The sequence below is a fragment of the Muntiacus reevesi genome, chromosome 4 (assembly GCF_963930625.1).
Source record: "Muntiacus reevesi chromosome 4, mMunRee1.1, whole genome shotgun sequence".
Taxonomy (NCBI): Eukaryota; Metazoa; Chordata; class Mammalia; order Artiodactyla; family Cervidae; genus Muntiacus; species Muntiacus reevesi.
Genome location: NC_089252.1, coordinates 142968230 through 142990327, shown reverse-complemented (window position 1 = coordinate 142990327; position 22098 = coordinate 142968230). Strand labels below are relative to the sequence as shown.

The window sequence follows — 22098 nt, the reverse complement described above, 5'->3', positions numbered from 1 at the left end:
GGCTTTCACTGCTGTGGGCCTGTGTTCAATCACTGGTCGTGCTTCGAGGTGCAGCCAAACCAAAACTAAAGCAAAGCAAAAAAATCTACATTTCTGAGAAAGAAATTTTTAATAGTTTTCATAGTAAATCAAATGTCTGCTGCAAGTAATCCAGATAAGGTTAAATGCTATTGAGATGGAGCTTTCCAGATTATTCCATGTGTTCTTCATTAACTTGACACTGTTTGGATTGCTTACAAGTTATAGCTCTTTGCAAACATATTATAATTAAACCGGACTCTCCATGGTAATAGCAGTTAAACGCGGATTGCTGGAGTTGGAAACCTCATCCCCTCTAGTACTCTCCTTTTGACAGCCTAAGGTGTAGAAAGATTCAGTGACTTGTCAGAGGTCATTGACAAAATTTACAGTGACAGATCTTTTGACTTCGGATCAATATCATTTCCACTACACTACTACTCTCTTGTAGAAAAATGGATTTGAAAAAAAAAAAGAAAAATGGATTTGTTTTTTGACCCAGTTCAGTTATTTTGAAGAGTTAAATTTGTAACTTAAGACAAAAAATAGAAAAAAAAAGAAGCAAAAAGCATGGTTAAATCAACAGCTTTTTTTTTTTCCAACAGTTTTTTTATAAACTTTGTTATGGATCAGAATTTGTTATAACCAGATCTATTAATTTGAATTTATTTAATCTATAATTGAATGAAATGTAAATAATCAATGATATGATGAGTACATTAAGGAAGGAAGGAGCAAGATGGTAAAAGAGAAGTCAGAGATTTTCATAATCAGTTTTTTGAAAGCATGAAGGTCCGCTGTGTTATATGGGCATGAGAATATTATTCTGGTGGCTCAGTAAAGAATATGCCTGCAATATGGGAGCCCTGCATTCGATCCCTGGGTTGGGAAGATCCCCTGGAGGAGGGCATGGCAACCCAGTCCACTTGCCTGGAGAATCTCCGTGGACAGAGGATTCTGGTGGCCTACATACAGTCCATTGGGTCACAGAGAGTCAACACGACTGAGTGACTAAGCACAGCACACAGCACATTCCCCAACCTCCTTTTTCCCCCCTGCGTGGAAGATGTGATATGTTTCCCTGATCCTAATTTTTTCCTTGATGCACTTGAGACATTTTTATAGCAAACTTTCTCTTTATTGTCCCTATTCTTTTCCATTTTATTCTGAAAATTTCCTTTCGGTGCCTTCCTTCTACTCCATATTTCTGATTAAATAGTACATGCATATCTCTTGATGTACTAGGGGATATGATTTAACAACCTTTTTTTTTTTAAATAAAATTATGTATTTTTAGCTGTGCTGGTTGCTGTGCGTGGGGTTTCTCTAGTTGCGGCAAGTGGGGCTACGCAAGTTGCTGTGTGCAGGCTTATTGTGGTGGCTCCTCTTGTTGCAGAGCCTGTGTTCTAGGGTTCAGGGGCTCAGTGGTTGTGGTGCATGGTCTTAGTTGCCCCTCAGCATGTGGAATCTAGTTCCCCAAGAGATTGAACCCATGTCCCCTGTGTTGGCAAGCAGATTCTTAACTACTGGGCCACCAGGGAAGTCCTAAAGAAACCTTTGAGAAACTGTATAGGGCCTGATTTTGTCCAGGCCCTAGACAGACAATGCATAATATTTCTTAACAGTTACTGATGGTACATCTGAAAGTAATCTGCTTAGGATTCTTTGGCAGTTTCTTGCACTTGTAAAGAAAAATGTACTTTAAATGTATACAGACCACTTGTCTTTTTTTTTTTTTTTTTAATCTTTATTCATCCCATTTGTCTTAAAGAAGGTAAAAATAAAAAGCCTGTAACTCTGAAAACTGTATTTGGAAATTTTTTATATCATTGAGAAATTTTTTTGCTTCTTTTGGTATTCTTTTAAAAGATTATCTATTGGCATTATTACATTTTGAATGACCTCCTTATTTATCCTTAAATGCTGTTAAGAAATGCAATAATACTCATGGTTCAGTGAACTTACATAGGCATTTACTGAACACCAGTATACTTAGTAATGTTAACTGCTCCCTACAGGCTTAAGAATTAGATGCAAAAGTGTTAAGTGGAAGTGGGTTTTAATTTTTGATGCTTCGTTCATAGACAAGTTTAATGAAATTTATTGAGCATTTATTGTATGTCAAATGTGTTAGGCTCTTGGAATTCATTGAAACAGGTGATGTTGTCCCTTGCCTTCTTGGAGCTCCAGTTGCTGTTGTGCTACAGTTACCTACATATAGTGCATTTTAGGGGGGACCAGTTCAGAATCTACCTGCGATGTGGGAGACCTGGATTTGATCCCTGGGTTGGGAAGATCCCCTGGAGAGGCAACCCACTCCAGTATTCTTGCCTGACAGAGGAGCCTGGTGGGCTGTAGTCCTTGGGATCACAAAGAGTTGGATACATCTGAACAACTAACCATACGTACAGTTTTTACAACTAATCCTGAGAGTTAGAGCAAAATATATGAGATAATAGGGCCCCACAGTATTTTGGATTTAAATTAGTCTCCTTGTACTGTGTCATATATTGTCAGGTTGTTAATTTTTAATTAAAAATGTTGTCATGCCCTTTAAATACTTAAACTGTTTTTGCCTGTAACTTTGGCTCAAGTTTGTAAAAGCAGACGCATGGCAAGAGGGAAGAGATTTGTATAAATTTTGTGATGTACTTAATGATATTTTTCTTTGGTCACTATTAAATCCCTGGCATTTATGTAGTTTTAGGGAAAAATTGTTTAAGATGAAAGAATATACAAGGCAATATAGTTTTTTTCTAAACTGATTTTTTTTTTCTTATTTATTTGTCTGTGTCAGATCTTAGTTGAGTCATGTGGGATCTTTTGTTGAGGCTCACAGACTCTCTAATTGTGGTGCATGGGCTCAGTAGATGGGCTCTGTCATCGTAGTGCTTGGGATCATTGTTCCGTGGCCTGTGGGATCTTAGTTCCCCAACCAGGGATCAGATCCGTTTTCCTTGAGTTGCAAGGCGGGTTCTTAACCACTGGACCACCAGGGAAGTCCCTAAGTAATTATTTTTAGATGTGGTAAAAATCATATAACATAAAATTTACCATCTTAACCCTTTTAAGTGAACAGGTCAATAGTGTTAGGTATACTCATGTTATGCAACAGGTCTCCAAAATTTCTTCATCTTAAAAATCTAAACACTAAAAAAAAAAAATCTAAACACTGTCTATACCTCTTAAGATACTTATTTCCCCTCCTTTCCCAGACCTTTGCAGCCATTATTCTACTTCGTATTTCTATGAATTTGACTACTAATGTATACCATACAAGTGGAATCATACAGTATTTGTCTTTTTGCAACAAGCTTATTTCATTTAGCATAATGTCTCGTAAGCTCATCCACTTTGCAGTATGTGACAGGATTTCCTTCCTTTTAAAAAAATTCATTTATTTATCTATTAATATTTATTTATTTAGCTCCTCCAGGTCTTCATTGGAGCACACGATATCTTTAGTTATAGTATGTGAGCTCTTAGTCCCAGCACATGGGATCTAGTTCCCTGACCAGGGATTGAATCTGAGCCCCCTTCAGTGGAAGCAGAGAGTCTTAACTTTGGAACCTCTTGGGAAGTCCCAAGCATACTTTTAAAGATAAATCATTCTTAGGTAACTGGTTATTGCTTACCTTTTTATTTTGATTCCTTATACACAAACGACCACAGAAAGCAAAGATGGCTTGTTGCTGGCAAGCATTTCCCTTTTTGAAATTGATTCATTGACCCCTGTGAGCCCCAGAAAATGACAATTGTCCTCTTATCCCATATGGGATATCCTCCTCTTTAGCTCATATAGAGTTTTAGGAAATTGTAGCATGGCCAGGTATCTTGGTGTAGTGGTAATTAATCTTTTAGTCAAATACCTGATCAGAGCTGTCTTAAAGCACTAACATATGATGACATTGTATTATTTTTAACTGAAATGTGAAATTCAGATGCATCCAGACTTTAATTACTAATAGGTCTTTGATTTATTCCTGAAAGCATCATGATGACTAATTAATTTAAGTCTTAAAATTTTATTAGAATTACCAGGATAGAGGTATTATAAAATATTACTCTATTACATTATCCAGATGTGTCTTACCATTAAAATTTAAGAACTGGGCATTTAAAATTTTAAGAAATAGGCACATGCAATAGAGATTATATGAAATAGGCACCTTCATTTCCAGTGCTACTTTCTTAGTATTGAAAATTATTACTCCATGGACTATTTCAATCATTACTTTGCTTACAAAGGAATTTGATGCTATTTAAAGTGGTACTGGGGCTTCCCTGGTGGCTCAGTGGTAAAGAATCCACCTGCCAATATAGTGGACACAGGTTCCATCCCTGATCCAGGGGGGATCCCACATGCTAAGCTCATGTGCCACAACTATTGAGCGTGTGCTCTAGAGCCCAGGAGCCACAACTACTGAAGCCCACTTGCCCTAGAGCCTGTACTATAATAAATAAAATAAATAAAGATTTATTAAATGAATAAATATTCAATAAATAAAAGTGGTACTGGGACTTCCCTGGTGGTCCAGAGGCTAGTATTCTACATTCCCAGGACAGGGAGCCCAAGTTCAATCTGTGGTTGGGGACTAGATCCCGCATGCTGCAACTAAAGATCCTATGTGACATAACTAAGACTCAGAACAGCCAAATAAATATTTTTTTAAAATATTAAAAGTGGTACCAGCCAAGAGATTTGTCCATTTCCAAAAAGCTAAGCATCAAACTTACAGCAGACTTTTTTTTTTTTTTGCTCCATAAAACCTCAGTATTATAGATAACTTTGTCCAGAATGATTCTCTTGATGACAGTGTCACTGAAGGATTACTAATGTTGCATCATCTGAAAACCCCCTCATCAAAGGAGGACATCCCAGGGCCACTGTAGAGGATTGTTTGGACCTACTTGGCATTGTGCTCAGCATGTTCTACAGTATTGTACATAGAGGAAACCAAAATTTTGGGTTGATCAAAAAGTTTGTTCGGGTTTTTCCATAAGATATGATGGAAGAACCTGAACAAACTTTGGCCAACCCAATTAAAGGTTATGTTTGGAAAGCATAAGCTTCTGTTCGGAAGTCAGGTTTAGAGGTTTTTTCTAGTTCTGGTTCAAACAGCACTATCAGGCCCTTGCAGTTGCATTCTGAAACCTGAAATGGAAGTTGATGATTAAACCTACTGCTGCACATGAATAGGTGTGTTTATGAATGAGTCATATTGTGTCATGTCTCCTGTTTTCTTATATCCCCTCCCCACTACCCCTATTTCTATTCCCAACCTCCTGTGAGACATTGGTACTGTGAACAAACTCAGGTGCTTGCTAAGGAGAACTCTTTTTTTGTTGTTGTTACGCAGCTGTTAGGAGGGAAAATGAAATGACTCTTTGGAAGTACAATATAAAAATCCACAAAATTATTGCGAGATTGGAAACAGTTGTTGGAAAGTTATTCTGTTTAGTTAGTACTATTTTGGATGAGAAATAGATGACTGATTGTAAGTGGGATCTTAGAGCCAGAATACTGTGGGGTTGTGTTTTAAATGTTGTTTTTGCAGATGAACACATCTCACATCCTGTGTCGTATAAGGGGATACAGTTTAGCTGGATGAAGTAAGTCCAGTTCTGAAACTAGCAGTAATTGAAGATCCTTTGTGAAAGGAAAAGTGTGTCCTGAGTGAGATACTCAGTATAGACAGGGGAGTGACATACTAGGATCCAAATCATAGCTTTGCTTCTTAACTGGCTGCGTGACTGAGGGGAAGTTCTTCATCCTCTCTGTACAAGAAGAGGGTCAGTATAGTATTTACCCCCATGGAATTACTAGGATTAAATGAGGGCGATAACATAATATTGATCCTCAACACACTTTAGTGCCCATAGCTCAATAGAAGTTCTGTCCTACCATTCAGTTAAAAGTAGGATTTTGATTACTTAGCTGAAGGCTGCTCTTTCAAGTTGTGTCTAAGATCTTTGCGTTCCTTCTTGCCCATTATATTTCTTGCCCATTGGTGTAGTCATTAAACTACAACAACTGCCAAAGGAAGTAAACTCGAGCCAGTATGCTTTGTTCTTTCATAAACCATTCTAGTAAAAACAGTAGTTGGATTACCCATGAATTTTCTGTTTCTTTATCTCTTGTTGGCTTGGTTATAAACTTGGTGCAGATTGTTTGCTAGAAAAACATTCTTGATGAACACTTTTGTTGACTCTCCACCTAATGATAATTAGGTTTCTTAATTTTTGTTTCAGTGAGTTATTTTTCTGTCCCTGTGTTCTTGAGTTGTTTGGTTTTCTGTATGTTAAGACAATTTTATTTTTTCCTTTTACCTTTCTAGAACTTGGTTTTACTAAATCATTGTTTTACTTTCTTTTTTACTCTCAGCTAATTCCTGTCTCACCTGTCTCACCCCCTCACCCCAAAAAGGCCCAGCCCTTCAAAAATGATTGTGAAATGATTTAGGACATCTAGGCAGGTTTAAAGGATAATACCATGGGATTTTTTTTTTTTACCTATATCCCAGTTCACAAAATGATATATTACAAATATTAAAGCTCACAAAATCTGCCCTCTTAAAATTTTAAAAAATTGCTGTTAATTGTGTGGTTTTATCAATTAATGAATGTGTGTAATGAATGTGTGTAAACTCATTTGTTTTAATCTTCTGGTGCAAAAGGAGAGTAGAAAACTGAGAAAAATTGGTTAGGGCTGAACTGACTTAAGTTAGTGATTTTGGAATTTCTTGACTTCAAGGATGATGATTATATTCTTCTCACTTCTTTGTGGTAATGTAGATTCTTTTTTTTTTTTCCCTGCACCTACCTGTCTTGGTAATGTAGATTCTTAAGTGTACAAATACATACAGATATCTGAGACATTTGGTAGCTATTCTTTGTACAGTTTTAGGTATGTCAGTGTTTTAGATCTTAAATGCCTACAGGAACAGGGCAGGAACCACCTCTGTTTTTCTTTATACAGAGCATGTTTGGTAGCACAAACCTATGGGTACAGAGTAACTTATCTAACGGGAAAACACTGGTTGCTCACAAAGGACTGCTATGTAAATTACAGTTCAGTATGGAAAATGGGAAAATTCAAAGCATTCACTATATAGAGATCTCTAGAGCTAAAATGAGAAAACTTGTTCATTCACTTAGTCATGTCTGACTCTTTGCAACTCCATGGAGGGCTTCCCTCATAGCTCAGTCAGTAAAGAATCTGCCTGCAATGCGGGAGACTCGGGTTCGATTCCTGGGTCGGGAAGATCCCCTGGAGAAGGAAATGGCAACCCATTCCAGTGTTATTGCCCAGAGAATCCCATAGACAGAGGAGCCTGGCAGGCTACAGTCCATGGGGTCGCAAGAGTCAGACACGTTAAAAAAAAAAAAAGAGTCGGACACAACTTAAGGACTAAAGAGAGAGAGAGAGGACTGCATGCAGCATGCCAAGCTTCCCTGTCCTTCACTTACTCCTGGAGTTTGCTCAGGCTCATGTCCATTGACTGGGTGATGCTGCTCTCCGACCTTCTCATTCTCTGTCACCCCCCTTCTCCTCCTGGCCTCAATCTTTCTCAGCATCAGGGTCTTTTCCAATGAGTCAAATCTACACATCAGTTGGCCGAAGTATTGGAGCTTTAGCATCAGTCCTTCCAGTGAATATTCAGGGTTGATTTCCTTTAGGATTGACTGGTTTGATCTTTTTGCAATCCAAGGGACTCTGAAGAGTCTTCTCCAGCACCACAATTCGAAAGCATCAATTCTTTGGTCCTGGTCCTCAGCCTTCTTTAGGGTCCACCTCTCACATCCATACATGACTACTGGAAAAACCATGGCTTTTGACTATACATACGTTAGTCAGCAAAGTGATGTCTCTGCTTTATAATAAACTATCTAGGTTTGTCATAGCTTTCCTTATAAGGAGCAAGCATCTTTTAATTTTATGGCTGCAGTCACCATCCATAGTGATTTTGGAGCCCAAGAAAAAAAAATCTGTCACTGTTTCCTTGTTTTCTCGTTCTGTTTGCCATGAAATGATGGGACCAGATGCCGTATCTTAGTTTTTTGAATGTTGAGGTTTAATCCAGCTTTTCACTCTCATCAAGAGGCTGTTTAGTTCCTTTTCACTTTTTGCCATTAGAACGCTATCATCTACACGTCTGAGGTTGTTGATATTTCTCCCGGCAATCTTGATTCCAGCTTGTGTTTCATCCACCCTGGCATTTTGCATGATATACTCTACATAGACGTTAAATAAGCAGGGTGACAATATACAGTGTTGACGTACTCTGTACAAATTTTGAACCAGTCCATTGTTCCATGTCCAGTCCTAACTGGTAAGGTGGTTTGGTATTCCCATCTCTTTTTTAAGAGTTTTCCAAAGTTTGTTGTGATCCACATGACTTCATTCATGTAATCAGTGAAGCAGAAGTAGATGTTTTTCTGGAATTCCTTTGGTTTCTCTATGATCCAGCAAATGTTGGCAATTTGAAGTCTGATTCATCTACTTCTTCTAAATCGAGCTTGTACCTCTGGAAGTTCTCAGCTCACTTGCTGTTGAAGCCTAGCTTGAAAGATTTTAAGCATTATCTTTGATGTAGGAAAAAATATTTTTAATTCAATTTTTTATTTTTGGCCATGCTGCTCAGTTTGTGGGATCTTAGTTCCCCAACCAGAAACTGAACCCAGGCTAAGGCCGTGAAAGCTTGGAATCTTAAGCACTAGGCCACCAGGAAACTCCCTAAATATATATATATTTTTTTTTTTCTCTAAATATATTTTTAAGTAACTTGTTTAAGTGGTACTGGTGAAAGCATTAAACAATAAAAATAATTCAGAAAGTAAAATAAAAATTAATTGAACTTTAACTATTCAAAGATAATCATTGTTGAAATTTTGGTGCTCATCCTTCCAGCCATATTTTTGTACCTTTGTGTACAATTTACAAAGAAGTCTATACATTGTTTTATTAATACTAAAATAGTATTATACTCTTTACAGTGCTTCATAATATTATTTTTACTGAACAGTATATTATATACATTTTTCATAAGTAATAAATATCATCATTTTAAATAATTGTATGGAAATTTCATGGTATGTTAGTATTAGGATATGCTTAACTCTACTGATGTACTTTTTTTCCACCTTAAAATTTCATTGTTACAAGTAATGCTGTGATGAACATCACTGTTCATACTTTTTAGATTAAAATTTTATTAAGTGAGTGAGTGTATTCCTAGGTATATTTCTAAGAGAAATGAAAACATACATCCACACAGAAATGTATGAAAACACACATCCACACAGAAATAGCAGCACTGTTCATAATAACTGAAAGGTGGAAACAACCTGAATGTGCAGTGGGTAAATATAAGTAACATATCCATTTGATGAAGTATTATTCAGCCAATAATATTGGTTTATGTGTGTTAATATATAATGGCTATGTTGCAGCCTTATTGCTTTCAGTAATTTTTAGTGATTTTCCAGGTATATTGTCATCTACAAATAATTTTACCTACTCCTTGCTAATATTTACACCTCAATTCATTCTTGTTAAATAACAGTCACAATAGTAGGGATCCTTGTTTTATATTTCACTTCCAGAGGAGTGATTTTAAATTACTGTGTAATATTTTATCAAGTTGTTTGCCACAGCTTATTTCTCTTTTGTTGTATTAAATACTCAAGTAGTTTCAAGATTTATTTATTTTTAATATAGAATATAATAAAAAAAAATATAATAGAGGGTACAGTTTTCTCATTTGAAGTCATTTTCTTAGAATAAGAATACTCAGGAGTATGTTTGCTGATTGGTTCATATACATAATCAATATTAAAAGAACAGAGAGCAGAAAGCTCAAAATATATTAAGTAAAATGCCATAGTAAGCAAAAGTTGAAGGAAACCTTTTAGGAAAAGGAGTACATAGATGCATAAATGAGCATCGGTATATTTTCATGGAGTAACTTTTCTGTCTTTTTTCCATTTCTCATACTGTCATTGACAGTTTAAAACTGTGATGTGTTTCTGTAACACTGGGGCTTTTAGTACTTATCTAGTAATCTGGACAAATTAAGATGAAGGGAAATTTAGTTATATTAAAAGTTACCTTGGAGTTTATGGTGGGGGAGTGTTAAAGTATCAGCTGTACTACATCATATTACATAATTATACTGTGGGCATTACTCATGCATAAACTTAGCCCTATCATTAAAAGGTCCCCAACATGTAAGTGCCTATTTACATGTTCACTTTAGGCATCTCAAAATAGTATGGATCCGAGTTACTTTTTTTTTTCGTGGCTGTGCCATGTAGCATATAGAATATTAGTTCCCCGACCAGGGATCCATCCTGCACCCCTTGCCCTGAAAGTGCAGCGTCTTAATCACTGGACCATCAGGAGTCCTCTAAAGAGTTACTTCTTAATATTGGTTCAGATTTTTATGCTTAATGCTACTGTATTATGATTACAAATCTGTAAAGGTTATTTGTGCAGATAAATAGTAATTGAGGGGAAGATGGAGAAAGATAATAATTTGTTGGGATGGTAGAATTTTGGATATATTCACCCCCTTTTTTGGAGAAGGAAATGGCAACCCACTCTAGTATTCTTGCCTAGAGAATTCCATGGACAGAGGAGCCTGGTGGGCTACAGTCCATGGGGTCGCAGAGAGTCAGACACAACTAAGTGACTAAACGACCACCACCACCACTGTTAATAGTACTTTATTATTACTATTCTACTTATATTTTTAAGAATCTTATTCATAGGGGAAAAGGGTGGGGGAAAGGATTGTTGGGTAGTTCGGGATTGACATGTACACACTGCTATATTTATCTATTTTATAATGTCTTTGTTATTTTTGGTCGTGCTGGGTCTTCATTGCCTGCATGTGGGCTTTTCTCTGGTTGCTCAGAACAGGTGCTACTCTCTAGTTGTGGTGCGCACGCTTCTAATCCTGGTGTCTCCTGTTGCAGAGCACAGGCTCTCAGCACACAGAAGTCAGTAGTTGCCGCACGTGGACTTCAGCAGTTGTGGCTTGTGGGCCTTAGAACTTGAGCTCAGTAGTTGTGGCATATGGCTTACTTGCTCTGCAGCATGTGGAATCTTCCCGTACCAGGGATCAAACCCATGTCCCCTTCATTGGCAGGTGGGTTCTTATCCACTACGCCACCAGGGAAGTCCCACAGTGCTGTATTTAAAATAGATAACCAAGGACATCCTTGGTGGTCCAGTGGTTAAGACTGCGTTTCCACTGCGGAGGCTGTGAGTTCAGTCCCTGGTCAGGGAACTAAGTTCCCACATGCCATGTGGCACAGCCAAAAATAAACAAATAAATCACCAACAAGGACCTACTCTATAGCATAGGGAACTCTGCTCAATATTATGTAACAACCTAAATGAGAGAAGAATTTGAAAAAGAATAGATGCATGTATATGTAAACTGTATCAGTTGCTGTACGCCTGAAACTGTCATAACTGCTCATCAACTATACTCCAGTGTAAAATAAAAGGTTAAAAAGAAAGAATTTTATTAGAACCTGGTGGTGGTGGTGTAGTTGCTACATTGTGTCCCACTCTTTTGTAACCCTGTGAACTGTAGCCCCCAGGCTTGTCTGTCCATGGGATTTCCCAGGCAAGAGGACTGGAGTGGGTTGCCATTTCCTCCTCCAGGGGATCCTGGTAGATAGCTACTGTTACTAATTTTTCTTCCGGACCCACTAGAGAAATTAATTTGGTCTTGTTACCGAGAACCTCTAGGGTATTTGAGTATGAAGTACTTCTCTTTACTGTATATATCTGTGCTTTGCTTCAGCATTCTTTCATGCTCTTATCATCACACAGCATCTCCTTGCTATATTTTATCTAGGAAATTTTCTGAAAACATGAAATTTTATCCACACTTTTTCTTTTCAAAACTACACTGTGCATTCAGAACAGTTATTTTTGCATTACTAATCAACCCCAAGCAATTTTTAATGGTAATTAATGAATTACATATAATTTGAAGACTTCAATATGATTATCCTTTTTCAGTGGTAAATCCAGTGAGTAGAAACAAAATGTTAGATTAGTATGCATTTTATTCTTTGCTTTACAGTATTTTATTGTTGCTATTTTAAACACTAATGATTGAATTTGATGTTAAATCTCCCTTAGATAAATTTAAAATAACATACTGTGGATAGTAAGGGTATATGTATAGATGGGAGGAAAACAACATTAAAATTCACATTTAACCTTTCTTTCATTTTCTTAATATATAGTGATTTATTGAGCATCTCCTAAGTGCCAGGAACAGTGCTAGGTAATATTAGTAGTTATCTCAATATCCTTTTTGCCAGTGAAGGCTCAGAGAAGTTCCTTGGCAGAAAGTGATGAAACCAGGAGTCATACCTAGGTTTGTCCAATTGTACCGTTATAGTGCATTACAGTGCATGTAATGGCCCTTATTAATTTTAATCATCAGAGGATCTCAGTAATTTAAAATGTCAGTTGTTGAATATAAACAGTTAGTTAGAATTAATTGTGTTCATCTGTTTTTTTTTTCTTTTTTTTTTTTACCTCTCTACTGCTTGGTGTGTGGGGTCCCCTGCATTGGAAGTGTGGGGTCTTAACCACTGGACCGTCAGTTCATCTAAAGTGTGTCTTAATTTTTTTTTCACCGTGCTGCACTGCTTGCAGTTCTTTGACCAAGGAGTGAACCTGGGCCCTGAGCAGTGAGAGTACAGAGTCCTAACCCCTGATCTCCAGGGAATTCCCGGCTTTGTTCTCTTAACCTTTATGTTCCTCCTCCACAGCTTTCCTCTGGTATATATTAACATATATTTGAATGAATTTTATTTTATTTTTAAGTTTGTTTACTTGGCTACGGCAAGTCTTTGCAGCACTAGGAATTTTTTATCTTCCATCTTCGTTGAGGCATACAGGATCTTTAGTTGTGGTATTCAAACTGTTGGTTGAGATATGCAAACTCTTAGATACAGCATATGGATCTAGTTCCCTGACCAGGAATGGAACCTGGGCCCCTTGCATTGGGAACTCAGAGTCTTGGCCACTGGACCACCAGGGAATTCACTAAATGAATTTTTAATCATAAGTCTGAATAATAATAGGTAATTATAATTAGTTTGGGAGGGATGTTAAAGTGAATCCCCTTTCCCAGGATATCAGTTATGGTGAGAGCTGGGAGGAAAAAGACAATTCTTGTTCATTTCTTTGTCTTGAAAATTCACTATGGAATGATGTTGACAGAAATGAGAAGTAGATGAAAGTCTTGGAATTTATAAGAACTTCAGTATTTTACTAATAATCAAATTTTCAAATCCTTAGTTTTCTTGGAGATGAAAAATAGGGATATATGTAGCTTTGGAATCATGATGGTTGATGGAGAGACATCTGAATTATAGTTCTTTAAATGGTTGCATTTCAAATTGGTGCATATACTGCACATCCATGCCCATCTTTGTTTCTTAAACCTCTGCCCTTGGAGGGTGGGCTTTTAAAACATCTATCACTTAGTTACAGTGACACCTACTGGTAAAAGCCTTTGCCATTATTGTGTAGATTGCCCTGTACTTAAGGAATTAAGGGCTTCCCTGGTAGAGGGATTGGGGGCAGGAGGGGAAGGGGACGACAGAGGATGAGATGACTGGGTGGCATCACCGACTCGATGGGCATGAATTTGAGTAAACTCCGGGAGCTGGTGATGGACAGGGAGGCCTGGCGTGCTGCAATTCATGGGGTTGCAAAGAGTCGGACATGACTGAGCGACTGAACTGAACTGAACTGGTAGCTCAGCTGGTAAAGACTTCACCTGCAATGCAGGAGACCCTGGTTCAATTCCTGGGTCAGGAAGATCCGCTGGAGAAGGGATAGGCTACCCACTCCAGTATTCTGGGGCTTCCCTGGTGGCTCAGCTGGTAAAGAATCTGCCTGCAATGCAGGAGACCTGGGTTCGATTCATGGGTTGGGAAGATCCCCTGGAAAAGGGAATGCCTACCCACTTAAGTATTCTGGCCTGGAGATTTACATCGAATGTATAGTCCATGGGGTCACAAAGAGTCTGACAGGAGTGAGCGACTTTCACTAAGGAATTATCTTCATACTCTCTGAACAGTTAATACACACAAAAATGGGAAGATGCATAGACTAATTTTTTTTTCTGCTGTGTAGGTGTTTTTAATGATAAAAGTTACAGAATTATACTATAGAAAATATGAGAAAGGGGAAAAAAACAAAACTAATAGCACTGCCCATTGCAGTCACCGATTTGGTGTGACCAAATTGCTCTACTTTATATAAATTTTAATGTATGTGTTTCTTTAGCATAAATTTCTTAGGATGCCTGTAATGTGTTTCTTGGTTTGTTCAGTAATAATGTAGCATAAGCATTTTTTCTAGGTTGTTGTAATATAGCCCTATCATTAAAGGATAATATAGCATAAGTATTTATTCTGAGTTGTTCAATTAATAATAATTTTGCTGACTGCCTAGTAGTCCATCTGGTTACTTGAACAGTTTATTTACATTTTAATCCATTTCGTGTATTGCTGTTGTAAATCATTTGATGAATATCTCTTCAAATGACTCTTTCCATGTGTTTGCTAAGTTGCCTCAGTCGTGTCTGACTCTTTGCAACCCTGTGGACTATAGCCTCCCAGGCTCCTCTGTCCATGGGATTCTCCAGGCAAGAATACTGGAGTGGGTTGCCATTTCCTCCTCCAGGGGATCTTCCCATCCCAGGGATCAGGTCTTGTACGTTGGCAGGCAGGTTCTTTACCACTAGCCCCACTTGGGAAGCCTGACATTTTCCATAGTTGGATTTTTTTCAATGATGAGCATTTTTATGTACTCTGACCTTTCCCCTAATAAATCGTTGTTGTTGGCTGTGCTGGGTCTTTGTTGCGGTGTGCAGGCTGAGTTGTCCTCCAGCATGTGGGATCTTAGCTCCTCCACCAGGGATCAAACCCACATCCCCTGCATTGGAAGATGGATTCTTAATCACTGGACCATTCGGGAAGTCCCATTAATCCTAAATACTTTTTTTACCCATGCCTTTTTGTTTACTGGAACCACTGCCCTACTTTAGACATTTATTACCTCTCGACCAGTATATTCCATTTTTTTCCTTCTAACACTCTCCCTCCCAATTCTAATATTTCTCTTAATAAAGTGTTTTATTACCACTTTATTATACAAATTATAGGACAGATATTATACTTGTTGGTTTCATTTAGTATCTTCCCAAGTGAGATAATGAAGCTGGGAAGCTCAGCAATGGCCAGGATTATATCTAACTCTCTCCAGAGCTTAATGTAGTATCTGGCATATGTCCTTATTTGTTGCGTTAAATATTAGTCACATCTTAAAGACATACCCTATATTGCCCATGTGACCTACACACATAGGAAACATGCTGTTTCCTTGGCTGATGTGTGAAAGTGCTTATCTATCCATACTCTGTCTACCATCACCTTTAAAAAAAATCAGTCATTTAAATATCTGAAAAAAAAAAAAAAATCTGTCTTGCATCTAATGATATCACCTGTTTTGAAGTTCATCTCTTCACCTTCATCCTCACCCTACTCCACCATCATCCCACACTCCACTACTTTCCTTTATGCTGCTCGTAGTCTTCCTTTTGCCTGGAACTATCCTTCCCTTGCCAACATTCTTCACTTGGCTAACTCCTATGCATTTTTTGAAATTTGGCCCAAATCTTGGTTCCGTTAGGAAACAAGTCTTCTCTGAAATTCTAGACTGGAGAAATTACCCTTTTCAGTTCTGGAAAATCTTTGAATGGCTTTTAGTATAAGGTTTATATTGTTGTTTTCAAATTATCTGTTTCTCTCTTCTCTAGTGAACTACAAGCTCTTCCACAGTGAAAACTATTTCTTTGAATCTTCTGAGCTTAGTGTAGTACCTGGATCAGTAGACAGTAAGTAATTGATAAACATTTCTACAGATTGTTGTTAGGGAGTCCACATGGCACTGTAGGTATAAGGTCTTAAGGAAGTTTGTATGTAGGAAACCCTATAAACTATCATTTATACATGTCTATGTGTATAAAATACGCTATGATGATTAACAGGAAGTATTTAATGTGTAATTAAGTAAGTTTAGAAACAAGATATATATATATATATATGTGTGTGTGTGAATTTTTCTAGTGCATAACTTACTGATGAATCAGCAAGTGTTTGCATTCTGGAACAGAAGGAAATTAAATTTCTGGTGCCCATTCTTTATTCTTTTTAAACAATTTCCATTTATTTATTTTTGGCTGCACTAGGTCTTTGTTGCTGCACTCAGGCTTTCTCTAGCTGCATCGAGTGGGGCTGCTGTTGATTGCGGTGCTCGGGCTTCTGTACTCGCAGCACGGAGGCTCAGGAGTTGTGGCACACGGGCTTAGTTGCTCTGTAGCATGTGGGGTCTTTCCAGACTAGGGATCCATGTACCCTGCACTGGCAAATGGATTCCTATATACTGTACCACCAGGGAAATCCCACACTATGGAAGTTTTTATTTCTTGATTTGGAGCCATATTCTGGATACTTTGTTCTTCATGTATTGTTACCAGTATTCTGTTTCAATGTAGCGGAAGACACACAAACACTTTGTGGTCTGAGATATTATTCTTTGAGTTAAATCTGTTGTGTAAAATGAAACATTGAGAAAACCCAGTGTGTGCTTGATATAGGTATAGTTGTCAAGTTTAGTCTTACTGTATTAATACTCAACGAATTAAAGAACACAATGTTCCCAAAGTCATTTCAGAAAGCAGATAAATAAGGAAGTGTATGGGAACCACCCTTTTGGAAATTATTGAAAAGATTCTTATTTCATCTTATTTTAGTATTACCCAAGTTTTTTTCTCAGAGAAGAATAGGGTGTTTGACTTGCCATGTGGTGGTCTTGAAAGTTCATAACTTCAGCACACTTTTTTCACTTTGAGGAAACTAAAAAAGTGAGTAACTGCCATGGCTGTTTCAGAAACTGATGCTCGAGGCAACCGCTGAGTTGGGCAAGACTGTCATTAAGCTGTGCCTTTGGTTTACTAGTTATTTTAATCATGGAAAGGAAAATCTTTAATTTATTTCATTGCCTAACCAGTACCACATTTTAAGATAAAACTGTTCTTTTTCTAAAACTGTTATTAAAAGAGGCAGGAAATAGATTCCGGTCTGATGTTGATACTCTGTTGACGTTTTATCCCTTCTTTTTGTTAATTGAAATTAAAAGTTGTTCATTCATTATACAGAGTGAAGTAAGCCAGAAAGATAAAGAACATTACAGCATACTAACACATATATACGGAATTTAGAAAGATGGTAACGATAACCCTATATGCAAAACAGAAAAAGAAACACAGAAGTACAGAACAGACTTTTGAACTCCGTGGGAGAAGGTGAGGGTGGGATGTTTCAAAAGAACAGCATGTATATTATCTATGGTGAATCAGATCACTAGCCCAGGTGGGATGCATGAGACGAGTGCTCGGGCCTGGTGCACTGGGAGGACCCAGAGGAGTCGGGTGGAGAGGGAGGTGGGAGGGGGGATCAGGATGGGGAATACGTGTAACTCAATGGCTGATTCGTGTCAATGTATGACAAAACCCACTGAAATGTTGTGAAGTAATTGGCCTCCAACTAATAAAATAAAATTTAAAAAAATAAAAAAATAAAAAAATAAAAATAAAAGTTGTTCATTCTATCTAACCCCATTCTCAGTTTTCTTAGTTTGAAAAAATTTGAAGTCATTGTAGGGGTCCAGGAGGATATTAATTTTTGACTGTCTTCTAACCTAAAGAGGGCTAGAGATTTAGTTTTAGTAGTTCTGATATCTAAGTATATTATTCTTATGTTTCAATAAAATGGAGAAAGGTTTGCTTCTTTTGAGTTGGTTGGGGCAAGGGAGAACTTTGAGGTTTGATAAGTTGCTTCTCAAATTTGAATGGAGTTAGTTTAGCTTGAAAAATATATCAAAGAAGATGATTTGCTTATATGCACCACAATTTTATCTTGCTTCTAAAGACCTATAATAGATAGTTGGATCTATAGTTTTATAAATTTCTCTTCTGAAGGTAATTTTTGGTAGGTAACCATTGGCAATACTAACTAGCATCCTAATCTGCTGAGCTATTAGGGCTTATTTTAAAGGATAAATTCTCCATCCCCACTAGGGGGAGTTTCCACTTGGCCACACATAATTTTTAAGCAGAATGAAAATATTGGTGTGTCTTGTTCTGTGATTTCTGTGTTTTTCCCACAAGGTATTTCCCTAACAGTAATAGATGCAGCCATTGAATGTTTGCGGTGTGACACCACACTGTTTCCTGTGTTGTGCTCAGCACCTTCCATATTTGTTTTTCACAGTAACTTTATGAGATTGATAATATTTCATCCCACTTTTACTGATGGGGAAATTGATAACTAGAGAAGTTATTTGATCATTACCAAAGAAAGCTAATCGTAGTGCAGGGACTCATATCGGTGGTCTGTCTTACTTCTAAACTGGTTTTTAACCTGTGCTCCAGTACTTCCCAGTTTTCATTCTTCCAGTATCATGGAAGTCTCAGAATATTCAAATTAAATTTAATATGATAAGCTGGTGCTAAGAAGGGGTAGAGTGAGAGGCAAAGCCCAGGGAGGACTGCTCATTAGGTACTGTGGCTTAGAATTATGTTGTTTAGCTGAGAAGAGTTGAAATGAGGTACAGAAGTCAAGAGCCTAGGTTTCTAGATGTTTGTTTATTTAGTTTCTACACCATTTATTTAGTTTCCTTCTTTATAAAATAGATAAAGCAGGCCAGTTCAATACTTTCCTACTATTAGAATCTTAAGTATGGATATAGTAGTCTTTAACTTATTTACAAAACTTTCATGGGTGAGTGCTTATTGATAGTAGATTTGAAAGCTGGAGAAGAATGTTAGCTTTTCCTTTAAACCATTGCTTCTGTTGGTATAGAGCAGTGTTTGAAAATGTCAAATGTGACCCATTAGTAACTCATAAAATCAATATACTGGGTCATGACTAACATTAAGGGGAAAAAAAATAAGAGTCTAGAAAATTTCAGAATACACTGCTTAACATAAGGATAGACACTTTTGTGAAACTGTTGTTTCAGTTATATATATACATGTACTAGATTACATTGTCATATATATTTTTACTGTGTGTTGCAAGTTTGAGAAGCCTGAAAAACACTGTCCTGGAACTTTGTAGAATTTATCTATTTTAATTTTACCAGGAGAGAAATTATAGTGAATTTAAGATAAATTTATCTTTAAAAGGAAAGGACATCAAGTAACAGAATGTATGTATGGTGTTTTCTTTATTGTAGCATTCTGAAAAGCATCTAATCCCAACCCAAAACCTTCCTGGCATGGATACAGCTAGCTACACGAAATTAACTTTGAAGACTTTCCTGGTAGTCTCGTGGTTAAGACTCTGTATTTCTGCTGCAGGGGGCTCGGATTCGATCCCTGGCTAGGGAACTAAGACCCCACATGCTGCTCCACATGGCCAAAAAGAAAAAGAATGAACTTTGACCTCAGCTCTTTCGTTTTCTCTGTGTGTCAGAATTTATAATATGCATGTACTGTTTCCTGCTGAATATTCAGAACGATTTTTTGCTCATTTCAGGAAGTTTCCCTGTTCTGGTTTTGAATAGTTTCTAGTCTAGAGTCCCGTAGAGTCTTATTTTTAGTCACTTCCATTTTGTTGGTTCCATAATACTTTAGCTCTGGGAATGAGTAAGAGATTTGTTGTAACCTCTTTCTATAACATTATGTAACTTTATCTCTTTCTTTTTAATGCATATATAGTAGTCCACATAAGTTTATTGTAATTTACTTAACCAGTTCAGCAGTGGTGTACATTTTGATTTTTTCCAGTTTTTTGTTATAAGGCTACAGAAAACTTTACTGTCACGTATGTTTGTGTTCTCATGAATGTATCCATAGGACATTGTGATTGAAAGTGAAATTTCTTTGAAGATGTGCACTTAAATTTTTAATGATATTGCCAAATTGGCCTTCAAAAAGATCATACAGGGAGCTCCCTGGCAGTCCAGTGCTTAGGACTCTGCGCTTTCACTGCCAAGGGTGCAAGTTCAGTCCTTGGTTGGGAAACTAAGATGCCTCAAGCTGCACAGCTCAGGTGCATCCCCCCCCAAAAAAAAAGTTTGCACTAATTTATCACCACCTGCCACTGAGCCATCTGGGAAGCACTATATCTTTGCCGGTGCTGTGCATTGTTAGAGTTTTAACTTTTGTAAGCCGGTAGGATAGAACAATCATAAAAGTCAAATAGAATTGTGTTTTAAAATTTGAGCATGAGCATGTTTTCATATACTTATTGTTTCTTTGTCTCTGCAGTGCTGATTTTTGAGATTTCAAGTATAGGCAATATCAGTGAAGGTGACTTCAAAGTTTTGAAGAAATGGTGCTGTAAAAGTCACGTGTCACTGAGATGCCTGAGGCTGTGATGACCTTCCCACCTTGACCCTTGCACTCTTAATTCCAGGTGATCATGGAGCTCAGCTTGGCCTCCATGGGGCTGGTGGTGATGGAATACATGATGACCCAACAGGTGGAGAGGAAGGAGAGAACAGCCCAGATCCCCAACCCCAAGCTGGTCGGAGGACCCGGCGGGAAGCATGCACCTGCCCCTACTGTAAAGATAGTGAAGGAAGGTAAGTTGATTCAGCCGGTCTCTTTAAGAGTGTAAAGATGAAAAAAAAAACAAAAAAGAGTGTAAAGATGAAGAATTAATAGATTAGGAGGTAAAAATAAGTGGGTTTTTTTTTTTTTTTTTTTCTTTTAACTTTAAGACTTGGCAGGGTTACACAGGGATCAGAGATAGTACAGTACATTTGGTTAGGTCATATGTGGTCTTGGTTCTAACTCTGTGCCTTTTCATCAACTCTTAGACCTAGGACCTTCAGAGATGCCTGCTATCTGTTAGAGACAAGGAAGTCAGATGGAGCCAAATCGTCAAATGATTGTTACTTTATGTCTGTTTTGAGATTTTTTTTTTTTACTCTTTAAAAAAATTCCTTTGGTGAGATGGCTTTAACAAGATAGCTTATAAAACAGCTTGGCAAAGAAACAGAAACATACCTACTGTAATGATTATTTTACAGTGACTGTGTGAAAATCATGAGTTTCTTCTTTTTCCCCTCAAAATAGATAAAACTACTTATTCTGGGTAGAAAATTTTTCAATCAGATAATCTAATATCTCCTACAAAACAGAATTCTGATAGATTTTCACATTAGTGTACTGGCTATACAGTATTATCTCTGAAGAGCTCCAGGTTATTTGCTTTTTCTTCAAGTCACTAACTTTGAAAGAGAATAGAAAGTCATATAGGTTTTTAATTGCCTTTGAAAAAAGTCTGTTAAAGTTTTGCCCCATTAAAAATAATCACAGGGGATTTCACTGTTGATCCAGTGTTTAAGAATCTGCCTTGCAGTGCTGGGGACTCAGCTTGATTCCTGGTCAGGTAACTAAGGTCCCATGTGCTGCAGAGCAACTACGCTTACACACTACAACTAGAGAGTCCATGGGTCACAATGAAAGATCGTACATGCTACAGCTAAGACCTGACACAGCTGAATAAATAAATACTAAAATAATAATAATAATAATAATAAGCACAGAGTTTCCCTGGTGGCTCAGTGGTAAAGGATCTGCCTGCCAATGCAGGAGACATTAGGTTCAATCCCTGATCTGGGCTGATCCCACATGCCGCAGAGCAACTAAGCTCGGTGCCACACTATTGAGCCTGTGCCCTTGAGCCCCATGCCCTGCAACAAGAAAAACCACTGCAGCTAGGGAGCAGCCCCCGCCCATTGCAGCTAGAGAACCTCTGCACAGCAATGAAGAGCTAGCGCAGCCAAAAGTTAAGAAATTAAATTTTTTAAAAAAGAACTTAAGAAAAAAATAAGCACAAAAATAAGAAATGTACCAAAACAAAAAACAGTTTGAATTCTTTGTAGGTTACCCTACATTATGGGGAAAACCTGAATCAAAAACAGTTGAGTACATGGACTTCCCAGGTGGTCCAGTG

At 37.5% G+C, this 22098-nt stretch overlaps 1 protein-coding gene across 2 annotated transcripts in view; it reads left to right on the top strand.

The window, feature by feature from the left end:
• SP1 (Sp1 transcription factor) overlaps window positions 1-22098 on the top strand; it is a 42926-nt gene that overhangs the window by 7759 nt on the left and 13069 nt on the right. For both annotated transcript variants that reach the window (XM_065934318.1, XM_065934317.1), the window contains exon 4: window positions 20551-20719. In XM_065934318.1, coding sequence (XP_065790390.1) covers window positions 20551-20719 — 169 coding nt within the window. The remainder of the gene's footprint in view (window positions 1-20550; window positions 20720-22098) is intronic.